The sequence below is a fragment of the Conger conger genome, chromosome 6 (assembly GCF_963514075.1).
Source record: "Conger conger chromosome 6, fConCon1.1, whole genome shotgun sequence".
Lineage (NCBI taxonomy): Eukaryota > Metazoa > Chordata > Actinopteri > Anguilliformes > Congridae > Conger > Conger conger.
In genome coordinates, this window is record NC_083765.1 from 5,024,964 (window position 1) to 5,043,669 (window position 18,706).

At 48.9% G+C, this 18,706-nt stretch overlaps 2 protein-coding genes across 5 annotated transcripts in view; both read right to left on the reverse strand.

Annotated features, from left to right (window-relative positions):
* Positions 1-1,183, reverse strand: part of LOC133130495 (cysteine-rich secretory protein LCCL domain-containing 2-like) — a 17,450-nt gene extending 16,267 nt beyond the window's left edge. Inside the window, exons 1-2 of the mRNA XM_061245115.1 lie at positions 1,172-1,183; positions 467-589 (exon numbers count right to left, since the gene is read on the reverse strand). Coding sequence (XP_061101099.1) covers positions 467-589; positions 1,172-1,183 — 135 coding nt within the window. The remainder of the gene's footprint in view (positions 1-466; positions 590-1,171) is intronic.
* Positions 1,184-13,746: 12,563 nt separating this feature from the next.
* Positions 13,747-18,706, reverse strand: part of LOC133130214 (ubiquitin carboxyl-terminal hydrolase 10-like) — a 42,646-nt gene continuing 37,686 nt past the window's right edge. For 2 of the 4 annotated variants that reach the window (XM_061244612.1, XM_061244610.1), the window contains one exon: positions 13,747-16,022. In XM_061244612.1, the coding sequence (XP_061100596.1) occupies positions 15,835-16,022 (188 nt within the window). In that variant the 3' untranslated portion in view covers positions 13,747-15,834. The remainder of the gene's footprint in view (positions 16,023-18,706) is intronic. The other 2 variants (XR_009708925.1, XM_061244611.1) reach the window with 2 other exon arrangements.

Consider the following 18,706-nt stretch of genomic DNA (forward strand, 5'->3'; position numbering starts at 1 on the left):
GGCGAGACTGTGTATTGGAAGTTGGCACCATTGTGTTTCGTCTATAGCCGACATAAAACACATCTTGTAATACATTCCACATGAAGCCGCAATGTAGGCTAAATCAATACTGTTCTGAGAGGTGAAGTATGCTATCATGCGCTATAAAGGGAACAGTGCATCACTTATGCATACTCATTGGTTATAGGCTAATACATAAATAAAACGAGGCTTAAAACACCCAAAGCGGCAGCAGAAAAACGTATTAACATGTCATATCCAGAAAGCATCTTACCACAATCAGTGAACTTGTTGGGTAATTATCCTTAAACTTCCTGCGATTTGCGCAACTTGAAAAAAATGTGCTCCGCTTTGCCGGTGAAGTTATTCTTCTGTTCTATTTTTCAGATTCGTGTAGTGGCGACTAATCCGACGCGTTGGCTGTCAGCGAGGTGCGGGTTTACAGAGCAAATCTGCGACTCCTGACTCTGTAGCTGCTCCACGGAGCTTTATATAGGAACGAGGAGCCGGCGAAGACGAGGGGGAATCTTAACTCGTCCCATTGACTCCTCCGCTGAGTGGGCGACGTTTTTGGCTTGGCCCACACGTCCTGAGAACAGTGATGCGAAGAGGAAACGTAAGAGGCTACGTAGAACACTTAGAAAAGTGTAAACGTTTAACCGTCACACGCACGCACGCACGCACGCACTGACGCACGCACACACACACACACACACACACACACACACACGCACACACTGGCCTCTATTTTTGGCACCCTTGATAAAAAATGAAAAATATTATATGCATATAATACACAACACAGATAATAATCTAGAGTTTATGCTATGTTCAAACATATGGGAAAACTATATATTGTATTTGAATACATTTACTCTCATGATTCTATTTTATTCTGAAAACCAAAATCGGTGTCAAAATCAGTAAATGGTAAATGGTAAATGGTTGGCATTTATATAGCGCCTTTATCCAAAGCGCTGTACAATTTATGCTTCACATTCACCCATTCATACACACACTCACACACCGACGGCGATTGGCTGCCATGCAAGGCGCCGACCAGCTCGTCAGGAGCATTTGGGGGTTAGGTGTCTTGCTCAGGGACACTTCGACACAGCCCGCTTGGGGGATCGAACCGGCAACCCTCCGACTGCCAGACGACTGCTCTTACTGCCTGAGCCATGTCGCCCCCAGTACCATCAGTATGATTTTTGCAAAGAAAATTAAATGAAGTGAAATTGGCAAAACAACTTTCCTTAATTTAGTTAATCTCAAAAGATTATGTCATTTCATTACTTCCTGTTTCACTAGATATATAAAATGGAGGTGACAAACATGCAAAATCCCTTGGTCATCCATCAGCATGGGAAAAGCCAAAGAACTGTCAATTCAGAAGAGACAGATGTTAATGGTCTGGTGACGGCTACAAAAAATTCATAAACGGTTAAACATAGCACTTAGCACTGCGTATGTGTACTAATTATGTTTTACATAATAAAATTTTTTAAACAAATGGAATGGTTGAAAACTTGCCAGGAAAAGGACAGAAGAGCATGTTGTCCCCTCAGACAAGGGAGACGTCCATTGGGGTAATTGCTGAGATTGGTTGCATCTTGGGGTCGCCAAGTCTCAAAAGGAACCATAAAATGGCACCGCCACACCAACAAACCTGTTGGGTGACACAAAGAAGCCCTTAATCGGCACGATAAACCAAACGAAGCATTTATAGTTTGCCAGACGTCAGTGGAATTATGACTGGAAGATGAGGCGGAAATTGAATGTTTTGGCCATACACACCATCAGCATGATTTTGATGTTTTGGAGAGCTGCCAGTAGTCCAAGGGCACTATTCACAATCAATGGTGTAAGGGTATTAGCAAAGTGTCAGGAACATTTTGCAGAAAATCTGGTTGCCTCTGCTAGGAAGCTGAGCCGTTGGTCATAATCGGTCACAATCTGTTAGAATATTTACATAATGTAAATATTATTTGAACATGCCTAAAAAGAATGAATAAATATGACTGAATGAGACTGCATATTTAATAGTTACACCCAGGGGCATAATTTCAGTTTCAAATATGGGGGAGATGCAGGGGTATCATGAGTGTGGGAGGGGGATAGCATAATTTAAATTGTCTTAAATTTATGTTACAGCTGTCTGTAAAAGTGTAGGGGATATGTAAAATGCAATATCATAAATCTTATATCTGCACTACTGCAGTATGGAGATGAAAGAGAGGAAAGCATGTCAGAATGAGGTAATGCCCGCCCCCCCTCCACACTAGACAGATTTAAAAAAAAAAAAAAAAAAAGGGAAACTGCATGTTTTCTTTTACGATTCGTTCTCGGCACACAGAGTCTTCAAAAAGAGTTCCATCAGCGCCGATAAATCTGCGAGGGGGGGGGGGGGGAGCATGAGAACGGCCTGTCTTTGAGTAGCTGTGCTCAGATAAGCAAACAAGCCAGCCACTCCTGTACTCAGCAACCGCCCGGCCACGGAATTACTCACCAGATAAAAAATAAAATAAAAAATACTGAGCCGGACCCCTGGCACTGCTCCCTGCAGCACTGGTGAGGACCGGGGGACTGGTGAGGACCGGGGGACTGGTGAGGACCACAGTGCTGGTGAGGACCGGGGGACTGGTGAGGACCGTAGTCCCACTAGTGATGCAATCCAAGATGTTGCATCACATTATAGTCATCTGGCAGACGCGACAAAACAATAAAGTGCAAATCATAGCCAGGGACAAGTGTGCCGAAAATCTACAAAAAAAAAGTCCAAGTACAAGAGTAAACAAGCAGATAAAAATGTCCTCATGAAATCCCAGTGCATACACAAACACACACAAACACACCAATTAAACATACAGACAATCACACACACAAACAGGTACAAAATGGATACATTCCTCCCCAGAAATGAAACTCATTTTTGGATGCTATTTTAAGTACCATACAGTCCACAGGGTGCCCAACTGACCAGACCAGGGGGGGGGGGCGCTAGAACACGGACCCCTACTTGACTGAACCCTCCATACCCTGCGCATCACAGTCACCAGCCACCTTATGGAGCTCCCAGTACTGGCATGGTCCAGATAAGATCCCAGGGCCTCACCCATGCACCTCAGCGGGATACCTTAAGCCAGTGGTTACCAACCCTGTTCCTGCAGATCTACTGTCCTGTGGGTTTTCATTTCAACCCTAATCTGGCACACCTTATTCTACTAATTAGCATCTCAACATGTCTAGCTGGTGAATGAGGTGTTGCTTTGTTAGGGTTGGAGTGAAGACCTACAGGACGGTAGATCTCCAGGAACAGGGTTGGGCAGCCCTGCTCTAGCTGTTGAATAAGATGTGCATTGTTAGGGTTGGAGTGAAGACCTACAGGATGGTGGATCTCCAGGAACAGGGTTGGGCAGCCCTGCTCTAGCTGTTGAATAAGATGTGCATTGTTAGGGTTGGAGTGAAGACCTACAGGACGGTAGATCTCCAGGAACAGGGTTGGGCAGCCCTGCTCTAGCTGTTGAATGAGGTGTGCTTTGTGAGGGTTGGAGTGAAGACCCACAGAACAGTCGATCCTCAGGAACAGGGTAGGTGACCGTTGCCTTAAGCGAATGAGCCACCCGGGAGATGGAGATGAGGTCACACTCTTTTATTCGTCCCGCTGAATGAGCCGGTGGCGTTTCCTTTCACACGTCAGGGCCGACCTTTTGGCTTGACAATGCGCCGGCCGCCGAATGACGAACGCACGCATTCAGCCGGAGCCGCGGCAGCGCAGCGGGATTATGGGAAACGTGGAGAGAAAGAAAGCCGCGCGTCCCAGAAGGCCAGGCACGCCATCGGTCTTGTGCAGCGAGCAGAAGAGGGTGGGAAGCCGAGACGTAATCCCAGGGGCCTTTCCACATCAGTTACGGTCGCCGGGGGAGAAAACACGCTTTGTTCTCGCCGCCCCGGCGATGAACGCCGTTCGTGATAAAGCGGCGCGATGACTCAGCCCGGGGGGGGGGGGGGGGGGCGCGAATCGAACCGTGCCAGCACAGAGCGCGGGCGCACACACGTCAACAGGAGGGCATCGACGGGCACAGATCGACTCCGACACTGCCCGACACTGCCCCCTGTGGCCACGGCGTCGCATTACATTAGCAGACGCTCGTGTCCAGATCCGACGTACAACGAAGTGCAGATCGAACACAGGGACAAAGTGCGACGAGGACCCTAGAGGACCGCCTGGCTCCGAGTCCTAGCGTGACCATACGGATACAATTGGAACCCTTGAAGAGTACATCAACTACATAAAACCCCAGCGGTCTGACCGCATCGACCGCACGGAGCTGAGGTCGGCAGAAACGTTTGTCTGGCGAAGCCTGAACGAAACGTCCAGCGCATTAGCTCTTATCTCAGCGTGATGCTTGTCTGCTGCGGTGTACCTTTAAACTGCCCACGACAGGGCAAACGTATCTCGTCAGCACTCTCTAAACTTTGCGTATAATTAGTTACTTGGCGTCTGCAACCCTGAAACAAACAGATTACGTGTTCTTTGATTTGTGTAGCGAGGGGCACGGAGCATTCCGGTGTTTTAAATCACGTGAAGACGTAAACTTGGCAAGTGTGAAAAACAATAGGCATAGCTGCCATCACTCTGTTACTGTAAATAGCAGTGGTACTGTATACACTACATTTAAATATTTGTGTAGTGACTGGGTTGGTTTCACGGGCACAGATTAAGTTCAGTCCTGGACTAAACAGGGCAGCGCTACTCAACTCCAAGTCCTGCAGGACCGTGACATTTCTTGTCACGTTTTTTTTTTGTCATTGCGTGTGATAGGCACTTTTCTAAGCAGCACAGTGTGATCAGCACTTTTCGAAGCAGCACAGTAAATAAGATTTTATTTCTCAATGAAACAAACCTGGCTAAATAAAAACAGCAATAGTATGCAGTAGAACAGTTTGCGATGTTTTAAAAGAGAGTCTCTCGAGGATTGCTTTTTTTCGAAATGTGAAACTCAGATCTGCCGAGCCCTTAACCCGCCGGTACACGGTTGGGGGAGGAAGAGGAGGAAGAGGAGGAGAAGGAGGGGAGGGGAGGTTGTATTTTTTTTTTAAATCACCAGAGAAACCTGCAGTAAAAGTGCACAGTTCAAACACCACAACTCTACCGGGGGTCCTGATTCTCCCCCACACTGACAGACGTGTACACAGAGCTCCTCCATACAATGGGACAGAGGTGCAGGGGTGATATGCGCCTCCCTCCAGCCCCAGTGGCCCCCAAAACCGAGCCCCGCCGCGCCCCGCCCCCCCGCCCCCGCCAGGCTGGGTGAGAACTCCCGCCATCCCCTGCCATTTACTTTGGACTCCGCTCCCGATTCTTGAATAAATTCTGACCTTTCAGGTGCGCCCAGGGCTGGAAACCCAACTGTGGTACAGATAACTCGCGGTATCCCGCCACGATGGACCTGCTGAAAGAGCTTCCGTGAGTGTCGAGTGGGGACTGGGAGAAGAGTGGGCAGGGTGGGGTCACAGTGCGTTCTGCCTGACACCATCACTGGTGTACACTGAGATGACACATTGCAAGTCACACGTTCTTCTATCCTGAACGGACCTGGGTGAAATACATAATTGGTTTCAAATACCTTTCTGTGCTCAATTGATCTTGCCTGGCCCAAATGACCCAAAAAGTTTTTTTTTTAATCTGAAACAATTACATGTCTGATCCTGACTGGTAATTTCTGTGACACTCAACCAAATGAAACAACTGCGCCAGGAACGCCATCAGACTGAACCCTGCCTTTCTGTCTTACGAACACCTCCGTCCTTTTTTTTTACGTCAATACGTGATTTCACGCACACCCTGGACCACCTGGCAGCCACAGGGAACTCTCTAAATCGGGCTGGCTCTCAACGACAGACATTTACTTATTTGTCCACTGGGGGCCGCTATTTCACAAGTTCAGATTCTAAAAATGCCATTCACTGCACGTTAAGGCATGGTGGTTTCAGTGATTTGGTTCAAGTGCTTTAAAAGAAAATTCTGTAACATACTGATTGAATCAATGATGGGGTCCTTTTAACCTTGATCCAGAACCTGTCCACGCCTGACTATGATTAAGAAACAGGTTTTGACGCAACGCAAACAATCACAGCGTGTTCCTGGTCAGGAGTTAATTTAACTCATGATGTAATCGGTGGAAGGATGCAATGGGATCTTTGTTGTTATATCTGCCTGGGGGGCGGGGGGGGGGGGGGGGGGGGTCACAGGAAGGGAGCCAGACCCCAGGAGTGAGACCCAGGTCCAGGGGCTGTAGTGCCCAAAACATGGGGGTGGTGTGGGGGGGGTGACACTTACCTCAGCCCTCCTCCAGGGGCCCGTCTGCAGCTGTCTGCAGAATTAAGCAGGACCCCCCTGTAGAGCTCGGCGGGGTGCCCCTCCCAAACTGATGCAGAACACTGGTGCCAGGAGATGGAATAAACAACTATGTTTGGGTTATCCCAAATTAGAAACATTTTTAATAAATTAAAACATGGATAAATATTGTTGTTGTTGTTGTTGTTAAAAAGGATTTTCCAAAAAAAGAAAAAAATAAAATAAAACATCTCTTCAGAGTAAAGCATATTGTCCAAATTAATAACAATGGTTTAATAATCCTCCCTCAGTTCTCTTATAAAGTCTTTGTAATATTCGTATGCTGGTGATGCTCTGTGGTCAAAAGACATTTCCAAATATAAGGCAGTGATGCAGTCTGCCTGTGTAGGCGGCCGCCTGAGTGTTAAATCTCATTTCACATAAAAAAACCCCCCAAAAAAAACAAGACAGATCACGGACAAGCGCAGAAACCACTGCGGCCGAACACAGCCGGCCCGGCTGAGGTGTCGTCCTAGCAGGCCAGGAAACACAGCGCTGGCAGCACGAACCCCTCAGCTTAAAGACAGGGCCACGTTTGGGAAGGGGCAGGATGTAGAGTGGTGCTTCACACGTATGGGTGGGGGGGGGGGGGTCCCGGCTGAACGGCCCAAAATACTACGTTTGCACCCGATCCTGACCGTACGAGACCGCAGCCAGCTTCTCTGTGGGGCGATGCGCAGCAGTCCAGAGTGTTGTGTTTGTTTGTTTGTTTGTTTGTTTGTTTTTAAAAGAGATTTTCCATGAAGCAGGGCGCTCTGGTCTGGCTGCTCAAGAGGAAAAACTCTTCCTGGTCCATTTACCCTTTGAAGATTTAAAAAAAAAAAGATCAAAATCAAAATTCAGTGTCAGCAGCATTAGAATGTTCAGTTAAGAACACTCCAATCAAAGATTTGTGATCTTGGGCCTTAAAGGGCTAAACTCTACCCACAATGCCTTTCTGTGATGTCATTGCAAAGATCTGACACAATGAAGACTTCAGGCCCTGCTCCCGGAGAACCACGGTGGAAGGCTTTTTTTTCCCCACCGTCCACATTAAAATCAGCAGGTAATTCTGACCCCAGAAACCAAGTGAAGCGTCCCTGTGATCACCTGCCTTTAGTGATCAACAACGTCCCGAGTCTAAACAAAAAACCTGTGCACCCTGCAGCTCTCCACAACCAGGGCTGCCGGGTTCCCTGACGTGAACCCTGAACTACAACTCAGAACCGCAAATCCTACGGTCAGACAGTAAATAAACTGCCTCATACGCACCAGAAACCCTCCCCACCACGTTATAAATAAAAACACCAGGCTAAACTTTTTATAGCCTCACAAAGTTATATACTGTCTCTGTATGACAAAAAAAACTGGGTCACGTCTGGCTGGACCGCAGCGGAGTGGATGGTCTAGCAGCCTTGGTCGGCCTACTACAGCGAGCGTTTAAGTGCGGGCGGTCTACCTCAGCGAGCGCTGAGCTGTGGGCGGTCTACCACAGCCACCCTGGAGGTGAGGGGGGACCATTCAGTCCGGGCCCCTGGTCTGGGGCACCGGAGAAGGTCCGTTTCTCCCGAGTCACCACGTGGAACGATCAGCCCCACCCACGCCCGTCTGAGACTAACGCTCCGGGGACGTAAACACGGACGCACCTGCTCCAGGACAAGAGTATAAGAGCGTCTGTATGAGAGCGTCTGGATAAGAGCGTCTGCCAAATGCCAAAAATGTCATGCAACGAGTGAGGTCACTCGTGGGTGGGTAACAGGTTGCGCCCGTCCTTTTTGGAGGAAGGAGGAGGTGCATTGAGTGTCTGAGGCAGCTCCGAAATGCACGTGAGAATGAGGCGTCACAAAGAAACTAAACTCATTTGACACGCTCATATTTTCCCCTGCGAAGAGGACACATCTTGATCGGTTGAAATGAGCAAGCGATTGACAGCTTAATACAGGGGTGTCAAACTCCAGTCCTGGAGGGCCGCAGTGTCTGCTGGTTTTTTGGTGCGTTTCAGCACGAGAGATGCATTTCAAAGTCTTTCATTGGCTAAAGAGTCCACACACCTTGTTCTCAAGGCCTTAATTGGCTGCTGATTGAAAATGGAACCACAAATACCAGCAGACACTGCAGCCCTCCTGGACTGGAGTTTGACCACCCTGGCTTAATATATCTTACCCATTATATAGCTGTGGTAACCAGCCCTGTTCCTGGAGATCTACCATCCTGTAGGTTTTCACTCAAACCCTAAGAAGGCACACCTCATTCAACAGCTAGAGATCCTGTTGAGCTGCTAATTAGTAGAGTCAGGTGCGCCAAATTAGGGTTAAGACGGTAGATCTCCAGGAACAGAGCCCTTTTGGGTTTATGAATAATTTTCCCCATCAGTAACTATAACGTTAGTAACTATAACGTTATTATGAACAGAAATGTTGTGAATGATCTTCACTCCTGGTCGTGGAGAGCCGCAGAGCCTGCTGGTTTCTGTTGTTGCTCAGCCTTTAAAGGCTGATGTTCGGTGGGTGTTGGGGGGCATAGCCCGAATCAATGATGGAGACCTACGCTTTAAAGCAGGGGTGTCCAATCTTATCCTAAAAGGGCCGGCGTGGGTGCAGGTTTTTGTTTTAACCCAGCAGTAACACACCTGATTATACTAATGAACTAATCGTGGTCTTTAATCAAGACCTAGATGAGTAGAATCAGCTGTCTTAGTCCTGTGCTAAAACAACAACCTGCACACACACCGGCCCTTTCTGGATAAGATTGGACACCCCTGCTTTAAAGGCCAGAGAACGCCTTCTCAGACGCCATCGTAGCAAACCGTATTACATCAGTCAGTCACCACTGTTTTGTGGCATTTTGTCGGCCCTGTATGCTGGGGTCTGAATTGGTCGTCTGATTGGTCGCGCTATGCCCTGGTCTTAAATTTTTTTTTTTTAATAGATAAATTTAATAAAAAGCAAGGGAAAACAAGTGCGCATCATTTTCTACACCAGGCCAGAATGACATCAGCTTCGAGCTGGCCTTCAGTTCATCGTGTTTAATGTTTTCCGGACGTACGAGAGAGAGGGATGCTACACGCCCGGACACGAGCGCAACGTTGCATAATGCACATTTAATACGAACCACATCACAGAGTGAAGACACGGGACACAGGGGGGTGGGGAGGGCGCTCCATGTTTGGAGATAATTCGAGCGGAGCCCCAAAGCCGTAAACAAAGGCGGACCGGCTGCTCGTGAGCGCGACTCCAGACCGGTCACAGGTGCAGCACCGCGGGCAGGAGGGAAAAAAAGACAAAACAAACGGTTCGGACAGACGTCCGAGAGAGAGGACATTCCAGAGATGTTTCCCCGTATGGTACTGTAAGTGCGCTGCATGTGATAAACCGGTACCCATTTACCCAAGAGCCGAGGCTTTCATGTGGTTCAGTTAAGTGCTCGCGTTTCATTACATCTCCCACACACCCAGGACTATAAACACTGGGAGAGGGGGGGGGGGGTTATTTGGGGCTGGAGTGGCCCATCCCGTGAAGCCGGCGTTCCTGGGGATAGACAGGGTGGGGAGGCCGACCCTGGGAGTCAGAGGGTCTGCTTGGTTTTTGTTTTCACCTAAAACACGATAACCATCTCAGACCCCAGAGAACCAGCAGGGTATGCAGGGTACTAAGCTGGTATGTTCTACACAAGTTTCACCACGTTCCACCTCTGTGATCTGGTACCGGAAAAGCAAGGGAACCGGTCCAATCTGAAGATCTGGTGCGGGTGCCGGTTCCCGTTCTAGCCCAACAATAAGACGCCCGTGGCTCAACCATTGAAGATCATCATCAGTTTAACCAAAAACCTGCACCCACGCCAATCGTTTTTCAGATACGATTGGACACCCCTCCTGTAAAGGTCTCTCAAGCGTCGTGTCAAGTAGACGTGGCGAGGACGGAGAGGTGGATCCACAGGTCGATCGGTTATACTTCACGTTCCTATTAAAAATATCGACACTGAGGACGCACTCGTGTTTCCACGCTTATTCATCCATCGGGAGGCCTCCCGTCTCCTCGCTCGAAAGCTCCCAGCTCCTTCAAGGAGCATCACACGGGCTGGAATGTAGATGGTGGACCGTTTCCCAGGTCAGTCGAGGACAGAGGAGACGGGGCCGGATGAAATAAGGGATTTGGAGCGAACCCCCCAGACTCACGTCCGCACACGCTAAACCTGCCGAAGCAGGGGTCGGGTCACATCACGACGGTAACGTCGCTCACCTCTCTGACCCTCCCGAAAACAACGGTCACAAGAGCAGGGCCCGGAATGTCAGGCACAAAATCAGGGGAGAAGAACGGAAAAAAGCACTTGAAATTGTTTCCACCTCGGGCGCTTGCTGCCAGGATTATTTCATCAGGATTATGATTACGAAATCGGTTTTACCTCTGCGTCCAAAAAAAAAAAAAAAGCCCTCAAAAAAAAAAATAAACATTGGCCAGTACATTAAAAAAACTCTTCCTCAAGAGAAATTAAACAGCCTGACACAATGAGTGCATTAGAAAGAGCCAGAAGGTCTCTTACCGGATTCAACCTGGCCCTTGGGGTTATGAAGAATATTATTATTAATATCATCAGGGGTGATTACACCGTGGAACAAGAACCACATTAAAACAATTAGACTCAGATGTGAGGGGGGGGGAAAGGATCAGATGACACCCGGTGGAAAATACTTCTGCGGAAAATATGAAAGCATAATTCAAATTTTAAAAAGCTGCGAGGTTACGCAACGACGCATCCTCTGGCGTCCAGGGGAAACCATGTCCGCGGCCACCTGGAGATCAATCAACAGGACGACCCTTCAGCGGACGAAGTGGAGCGTCCAACCCGAGACGCCACCGTAAACACTTTCGCTTCACCGGTCAGATCCTCAGCGATCCGCGACGTCAGCGTCCCGGTCTCGGGCGAGCTCCGCACGGCGTTAAAAAACGTTTCATAAAAAACAAACCTTCTGGCTCCGAGAAGCGTGCTAACTGAGGCTTCCCAGACAGGGCATTACGGCCTGCAATTCCACTTCAAAAAAGAGTGACTGCGATGAACGGGCCACTGCGCATATCTGGATCTCATCGTTTTTTCAGGCGAGCGGACAGTTAACCCTGCTTTAGCATCTTTAGTTCTTCTGGTTTTTGTTGCCCCAGACAGGTAATAAGCTGACAGGGTAACAGAGGCACCCTCTCAGCTGAGAAAGGGATTCGATCGCCGACTCATCAGGAAAAGGAGAAGGGAAAAGTTATCGACCCTTGAGGAGCCGTGATTCGAGGAACCTTTAGCTACGGTTTCTCGAGTTGAACGATTTATTTACTCCCAACGGTGTGCAACGTTTTGCAAACGGCTTTGAGGTAACGTTTGCTCCCGGTTGGTGGGCACGTCGGGGGTGTAGCCCCGAATCAGTAATGATGGAGGTTATACGCCTTAAAGCCCAAATGACCGTTCTCAGACGCTGTCGTAGCAAACCGTGCCTACGTCAGTCAGTCGGTCCGCCCACGGTTTGCAGCAGTGTGGTCTAGGTGCCGTGGTTTAATGGGTGTACATGAATGTTGTGCTACGAGGCTGAACGTGACCCCGGTGTGTGTCGATGTCCGTGAGGTGAAGCCAGCCCCTTCCCCCCACCACCCAAACCCCCATAACCCCCATAATCCCACCACCCAAACCCCCATAACCCCACCACCCAAACCCCCATAACCCCACCACCCAAACCCCCATAACCCCCATAATCCCACCACCCAAACCCCCATAATCCCACCACCCAAACCCCCATAATCCCACCACCCAAACCCTCATAACCCCCATAATCCCACCACCCAAACCCCCATAATCCCACCACCCAAACCCCCATAATCCCACCACCCAAACCCTCATAACCCCCATAATCCCACCACCCAAACCCCCATAATCCCACCACCCAAACCCTCATAACCCCCATAATCCCACCACCCAAACCCCCATAATCCCACCACCCAAACCCCCATAATCCCACCACCCAAACCCCCATAATCCCACCACCCAAACCCCCATAATCCCACCACCCAAACCCCCATAACCCCACCACCCAAACCCCCCGTACAGCTGTGAACCCCACCCCTTCACCACCCAAACCCCCGTAGAGGTGTGAACCCCACCCCTTCACCACCCAAACCCCCGTACAGCTGTGAACCCCACCCCTTCACCACCCAAACCCCCGTAGAGGTGTGAACCCCACCCCTTCACCACCCGAACCCCCCGTACAGCTGTGAACCCCACCCCTTCACCACCCAAACCCCCCGTACAGCTGTGAACCCCACCCCTTCACCACCCAAACCCCCGTACAGCTGTGAACCCCACCCCTTCACCACCCAAACCCCCGTAGAGGTGTGAACCCCACCCCTTCACCACCCAAACCCCCCGTACAGCTGTGAACCCCACCCCTTCACCACCCAAACCCCCCGTACAGCTGTGAACCCCACCCCTTCACCACCCAAACCCCCCGTAGAGCTGTGAACCCCACCCCTTCACCACCCAAACCCCCCGTACAGCTGTGAACCCCACCCCTTCACCACCCAAACCCCCCGTACAGCTGGCAGTTAAACAGGACGACGGGAGGAGGCGACTCACACACACGACCCGTCCGCAGAAGTTTGTGTACCTCGCTTTATTCATTGGCCTAGTGGGAGGTCCTCCGGTCAGCGTGCCCCGCCCATCAGCGACACACAAACATGTCAACGTCATACAACAAAGTAACCCACAATGCAATGAGGAAAAAACAGTCACTGTAATTCAAAAATATATCATCTGTAAAGGGATAAAAGCTGACAAGTACTGATGGTAATTCCATTTTTCGGTTTTCTTTTTTTTTTTTTTTTAAAGAAATAAAAATGTTCAAGTTGTGAAACTTTTTCCAACATGCCTTTACTAAATACAGGACTGCAGTTGTTTGTACAATTACTGGTTACGGTTTGCATGTTAACACTGACGGCCCGGGTGTTCTGCACTGAGGGGAGAAAAATAATTAAGGTCATCAAACGATGTACTTGTACAATTTTATTCATTATTGTGCTTCACCTTGGGTATTTTACTGTAAATTATACCAATTTAATATCCAGGTAAAACATGAGGGGGGGGGGGGGATTGTTATTTGCAGCATGAAAAAAAAAAAAACTAAAAAATAAAATTGAGCAGAAAACCCATTCGGGCTTAAACTTTATAATTCAAATGAACACAATCGATGTGCAATCATGATGCTGGAGACCACAGCACGCCCCCCTCCCCTCCCCTCCCCCCCCCACGCGTTGCGTTCCTACATGAGACTGTAGGACAGGGGCATGGACCCCCACCCCACCCCAAATCACGTCACATGGGTCACATCCCCCCCCCCCCCCCCCTCGGAACCAGGATGCAGCAGTCCAAGTTAAAGGGGGGACGCAGAACACCGTCGGGTCCTGGACTGATTTCGTGTGGAGAATCTCCATTCATAGTGGAACTTAGTCAAGGACTAGGATTAAACCCAGGGGTGCACAACAAGGGCCGATCCGTTTCAGAAATTCTGGTCTTAATTATCGAATTGACTCAATCATCTGTCATCTGACGTGTGTGTGTGAGTACCAGATACAGCTGCAGACTGCAAGTGTGTCCCAATGATTTTACTGTGCTCAAGTACAGGCTTTAGAACCAGGGTGATTTATAGAGCTGTCCGCACATTAAAAACAGGGCAATCGGGTTGGAACAAAAACCCGTTGGCAGACCAGGCCCTCGAGGACTGGAGTTGAGCACCCCTGGATTAAACTGTCGGCGACGTTGGCCTGTGATGTCACCGGGTCAGGGAGTTAACACAATCGTGAACCAATGGCATCCTTCTCCAGAACGAGGGGGCGGGGTTTGACATTGAGGTCGCAGGCAGCCGGAGAGCAGGCGGAGTCCTGCGACCGGTGCATTAAAACGGCGCGGCCGACCGCGCGGGGGGAGCAGGGTGACGGAGAAAAAAAACAACAAAAAAAAACGCACAATGCAAATAAAGGCAGACATTTTGTAATGAATCTTAAACTTCATTGGTTTCCTCCAGCTTGCGTACAGAAAAAGTTTAGCCCAGCTCCCCGGAAGAGCAGGGCAGAGTGACCACCACCCAGATTCACCCACGTCTTGTATCGCTTTTCTCCACTGCAGAGACGTGCACATCCGCACGCCCGCATTTCACCCTTAATTCATTTTTTTTTTTTTTCATTTTTTATTTTATATTTCGCGTGCACATAAGCCATTTCCTCTCAACACCCTAAAGCGCATTAAAAATCTTTTTTTTTTTCTTTTTTTTCTTTTTTATCATTGAGATTCTCTTTAGACTAACTCTACACCCAAACACCACACTGTGGTTTTTCTTTTTTTTTTGTATTAATTTTTCCTCAAAGCAGCCATTTTGTATCCGCACGCCTGGCATCTTCCTCCTTTCCCCAACACATCAATGGCTCAAGTGTTACGCAGTTATAAAAGCATCGGGGAGAGAGAGAGGGATAGAAAGTGAGAGGGGGGAGAGAGAGAGAGAGAGAGAGAGAGAGAGAGAGAGAGAGAGGGATAGAGAGAGGGAAAGGGATAGAGAGAGAAGGATAGAGAGAAGGATAGAGAGAGAGAAAGAGAGATGAGGAAAAGGAGGAAGAGGAGGAGGCTGTGAGGAAGAGGAGAATCATCGGGAGTTAGGAAACAGATTTGTACGTTAAGATCTACACACATTTTTTTTTTGTTTTTTGTTTTTTTTGTTTTTGTCTCTTTCCCGATTGGCTGGTGCAGGGCTCTCTCACTCACGCACTCGGGGGATTCTGAATGGTCGTGAACCGCTGGGAGTTTGCCAGACTCTCTTTGCTAAAAGGCAAAACAGTTCTCCGTGTTCTTTACCATTTTGTTTAAAATAAAAAAGTGAAATTAACCAAAACAAAAAAAAATTATAATAATAATACATTTTCCAGCAGTCTGACAGCTGTTAATCTCCTGTGGTTAAGTCCTCCCTCCGAAGTTAACAGAAAGTTCCCAGTTTGAATAAGTCTGGGGTGGGGTGGTGATTGGGGGGGGGGGGTATGCAGAAACCAGTCCTTCTGTCTGTCCCCCCCGCCCCGCGTCCAACTGTCCGTCCTTTCAGCGATTAAAAACCCAGCAGCACTGCACAGACCAGCGGAAGACTGCTCAGTTCAACGTCTTTAGCATTTTTCTTTTTTTTGGTCTTTTTTGAATTTTTTTTTTTTTAGTATTTTTTATTTTTTTCCTTCTTCCAAAAAGATAAAAGGGCAAAGGATGGGAACGCCGGCTCGGCTCAGGGGCGGGGGCGGGGGCGGGGGGTCGGAAGAGGAACACCGTGCGGGCGGGAGGAGCAGGTCCCACAGCAGGTCTACTCCACAGTAGTGCAGCAGGCCCTAGAGCAGGTCTACTCCACAGTAGTGCAGCAGGCCCTAGAGCAGGTCTACTCCACAGTAGTGCAGCAGGCCCTAAAGCAGGTCCATCCGACGGTAGTACAGCAGGTAGGCGGAGCGCTCTGCCGTGGGCTTCACCACCAGGTGCTGGGGGACGACCTTCACCGCCTGGTCGTCGATGCGCAGCCAGCCGCTCAGGCCGATGTGGAACACGTCCGTCGTGTAATGGCCGCCGGTCGCGCTGTTTCCGTGGTGATACACCACTGTGGGGGGGGGGGGGGGGGGGGGGGGGGAGAACATTACATTACATTACACTACAGTCATTAACGCTTAACCATGACACTACAGTCATTCAGCTCTTAACCATGATACTACAGTCATTCAGCTCTTAACCATGACACTACAGTCATTCAGCGCTTAACCATGACACTACAGTCATTCAGCTCTTAACCATGACACTACAGTCATTCAGCTCTTAACCATGATACTACAGTCATTCAGCTCTTAACCATGACACTACAGTCATTCAGCTCTTAACCATGACACTAGTCATTTGGCTCTTTTCCGTTCTGGTTCCTCAGTGGTGGAATGACCTTTTCAAACTGTACCCAAGTCCTCCCTCCTGATTTCCCCCCCTCCCAGGTGCAGGAGTAATGTGTGAGTAGAGACAGCAGGAGTAACGTGTGAGTGGAGACAGCAGGAGTAATGTGTGAGTAGAGACAGCAGGAGTAATGTGTGAGTAGAGACAGCAGGAGTAATATGTGAGTAGAGACAGCAGGAGTAATGTGTGAGTAGAGACAGCAGGAGTAATGTGTGAGTGGAGTAGACAGCAGGAGTAATGTGTGAGTAGAGACAGCAGGAGTAATGTGTGAGTAGAGACAGCAGGAGTAATGTGTGAGTAGAGACAGCAGGAGTAATGTGTGAGTGGAGTAGAGACAGCAGGAGTAATGTGTGAGTAGAGACAGCAGGAGTAATGTGTGAGTGGAGTAGAGACAGCAGGAGTAATGTGTGAGTGGAGTAGAGACAGCAGGAGTAATGTGTGAGTGGAGTAGAGACAGCAGGAGTAATGTGTGAGTGGAGTAGACAGCAGGAGTAATGTGTGAGTAGAGACAGCAGGAGTAATGTGTGAGTGGAGTAGAGACAGCAGGAGTAATGTGTGAGTGGAGTAGAGACAGCAGGAGTAATGTGTGAGTGGAGACAGCAGGAGTAATGTGTGAGTAGAGACAGCAGGAGTAATGTGTGAGTGGAGACAGCAGGAGTAATGTGTGAGTGGAGTAGAGACAGCAGGAGTAATGTGTGAGTAGAGACAGCAGGAGTAATGTGTGAGTGGAGACAGCAGGAGTAATGTGCGAGTAGAGACAGCAGGAGTAATGTGCGAGTAGAGACAGCAGGAGTAATGTGCGAGTAGACAGCAGGAGTAATGTGTGAGTGGAGTAGACAACAGGAGTAATGTGTGAGTGGAGTAGACAACAGGAGTAATGTGTGAGTGGAGTAGACAGCAGGAGTAATGTGTGAGTGGAGTAGACAGCAGGAGTAATGTGCGAGTAGAGACAGCAGGAGTAATGTGCGAGTAGAGACAGCAGGAGTAATGTGCGAGTGGAGACAGCAGGAGTAATGTGTGAGTAGAGACAGCAGGAGTAATGTGTGAGTAGAGACAGCAGGAGTAATGTGTGAGTAGAGACAGCAGGAGTAATGTGTGAGTAGAGACAGCAGGAGTAATGTGTGAGTGGAGACAGCAGGAGTAATGTGTGAGTAGAGACAGCAGGAGTAATGTGTGAGTAGAGACAGCAGGAGTAATGTGTGAGTAGAGACAGCAGGAGTAATGTGTGAGTAGAGACAGCAGGAGTAATGTGTGAGTAGAGACAGCAGGAGTAATGTGTGAGTAGAGACAGCAGGAGTAATGTGTGAGTAGAGGAGACAGCAGGAGTAATGTGTGAGTAGAGGAGACAGCAGGAGTAATGTGTGAGTAGAGACAGCAGGAGTAATGTGTGAGTAGAGACAGCAGGAGTAATGTGTGAGTAGAGACAGCAGGAGTAATGTGTGAGTAGAGACAGCAGGAGTAATGTGTGAATAGAGACAGCAGGAGTAATGTGTGAGTAGAGACAGCAGGAGTAATGTGTGAGTAGAGACAGCAGGAGTAATGTGTGAGTAGAGACAGCAGGAGTAATGTGTGAGTAGAGACAGCAGGAGTAATGTGCGAGTGGAGACAGCAGGAGTAATGTGTGAGTAGAGACAGCAGGAGTAATGTGTGAGTAGAGACAGCAGGAGTAATGTGTGAGTAGAGACAGCAGGAGTAATGTGTGAGTAGAGACAGCAGGAGTAATGTGTGAGTAGAGACAGCAGGAGTAATGTGTGAGTGGAGACAGCAGGAGTAATGTGTGAGTAGAGACAGCAGGAGTAATGTGTGAGTAGAGACAGCAGGAGTAATGTGTGAGTAGAGACAGCAGGAGTAATGTGTGAGTAGAGACAGCAGGAGTAATGTGTGAGTAGAGACAGCAGGAGTAATGTGTGAGTAGAGACAGCAGGAGTAATGTGTGAGTAGAGGAGACAGCAGGAGTAATGTGTGAGTAGAGGAGACAGCAGGAGTAATGTGTGAGTAGAGACAGCAGGAGTAATGTGTGAGTAGAGACAGCAGGAGTAATGTGTGAGTAGAGACAGCAGGAGTAATGTGTGAGTAGAGACAGCAGGAGTAATGTGTGAATAGAGACAGCAGGAGTAATGTGTGAGTAGAGACAGCAGGAGTAATGTGTGAGTAGAGACAGCAGGAGTAATGTGTGAGTAGAGACAGCAGGAGTAATGTGTGAGTAGAGACAGCAGGAGTAATGTGTGAGTAGAGACAGCAGGAGTAATGTGTGAGTAGAGACAGCAGGAGTAATGTGTGAGTAGAGGAGACAGCAGGAGTAATGTGTGAGTAGAGACAGCAGGAGTAATGTGTGAGTAGAGACAG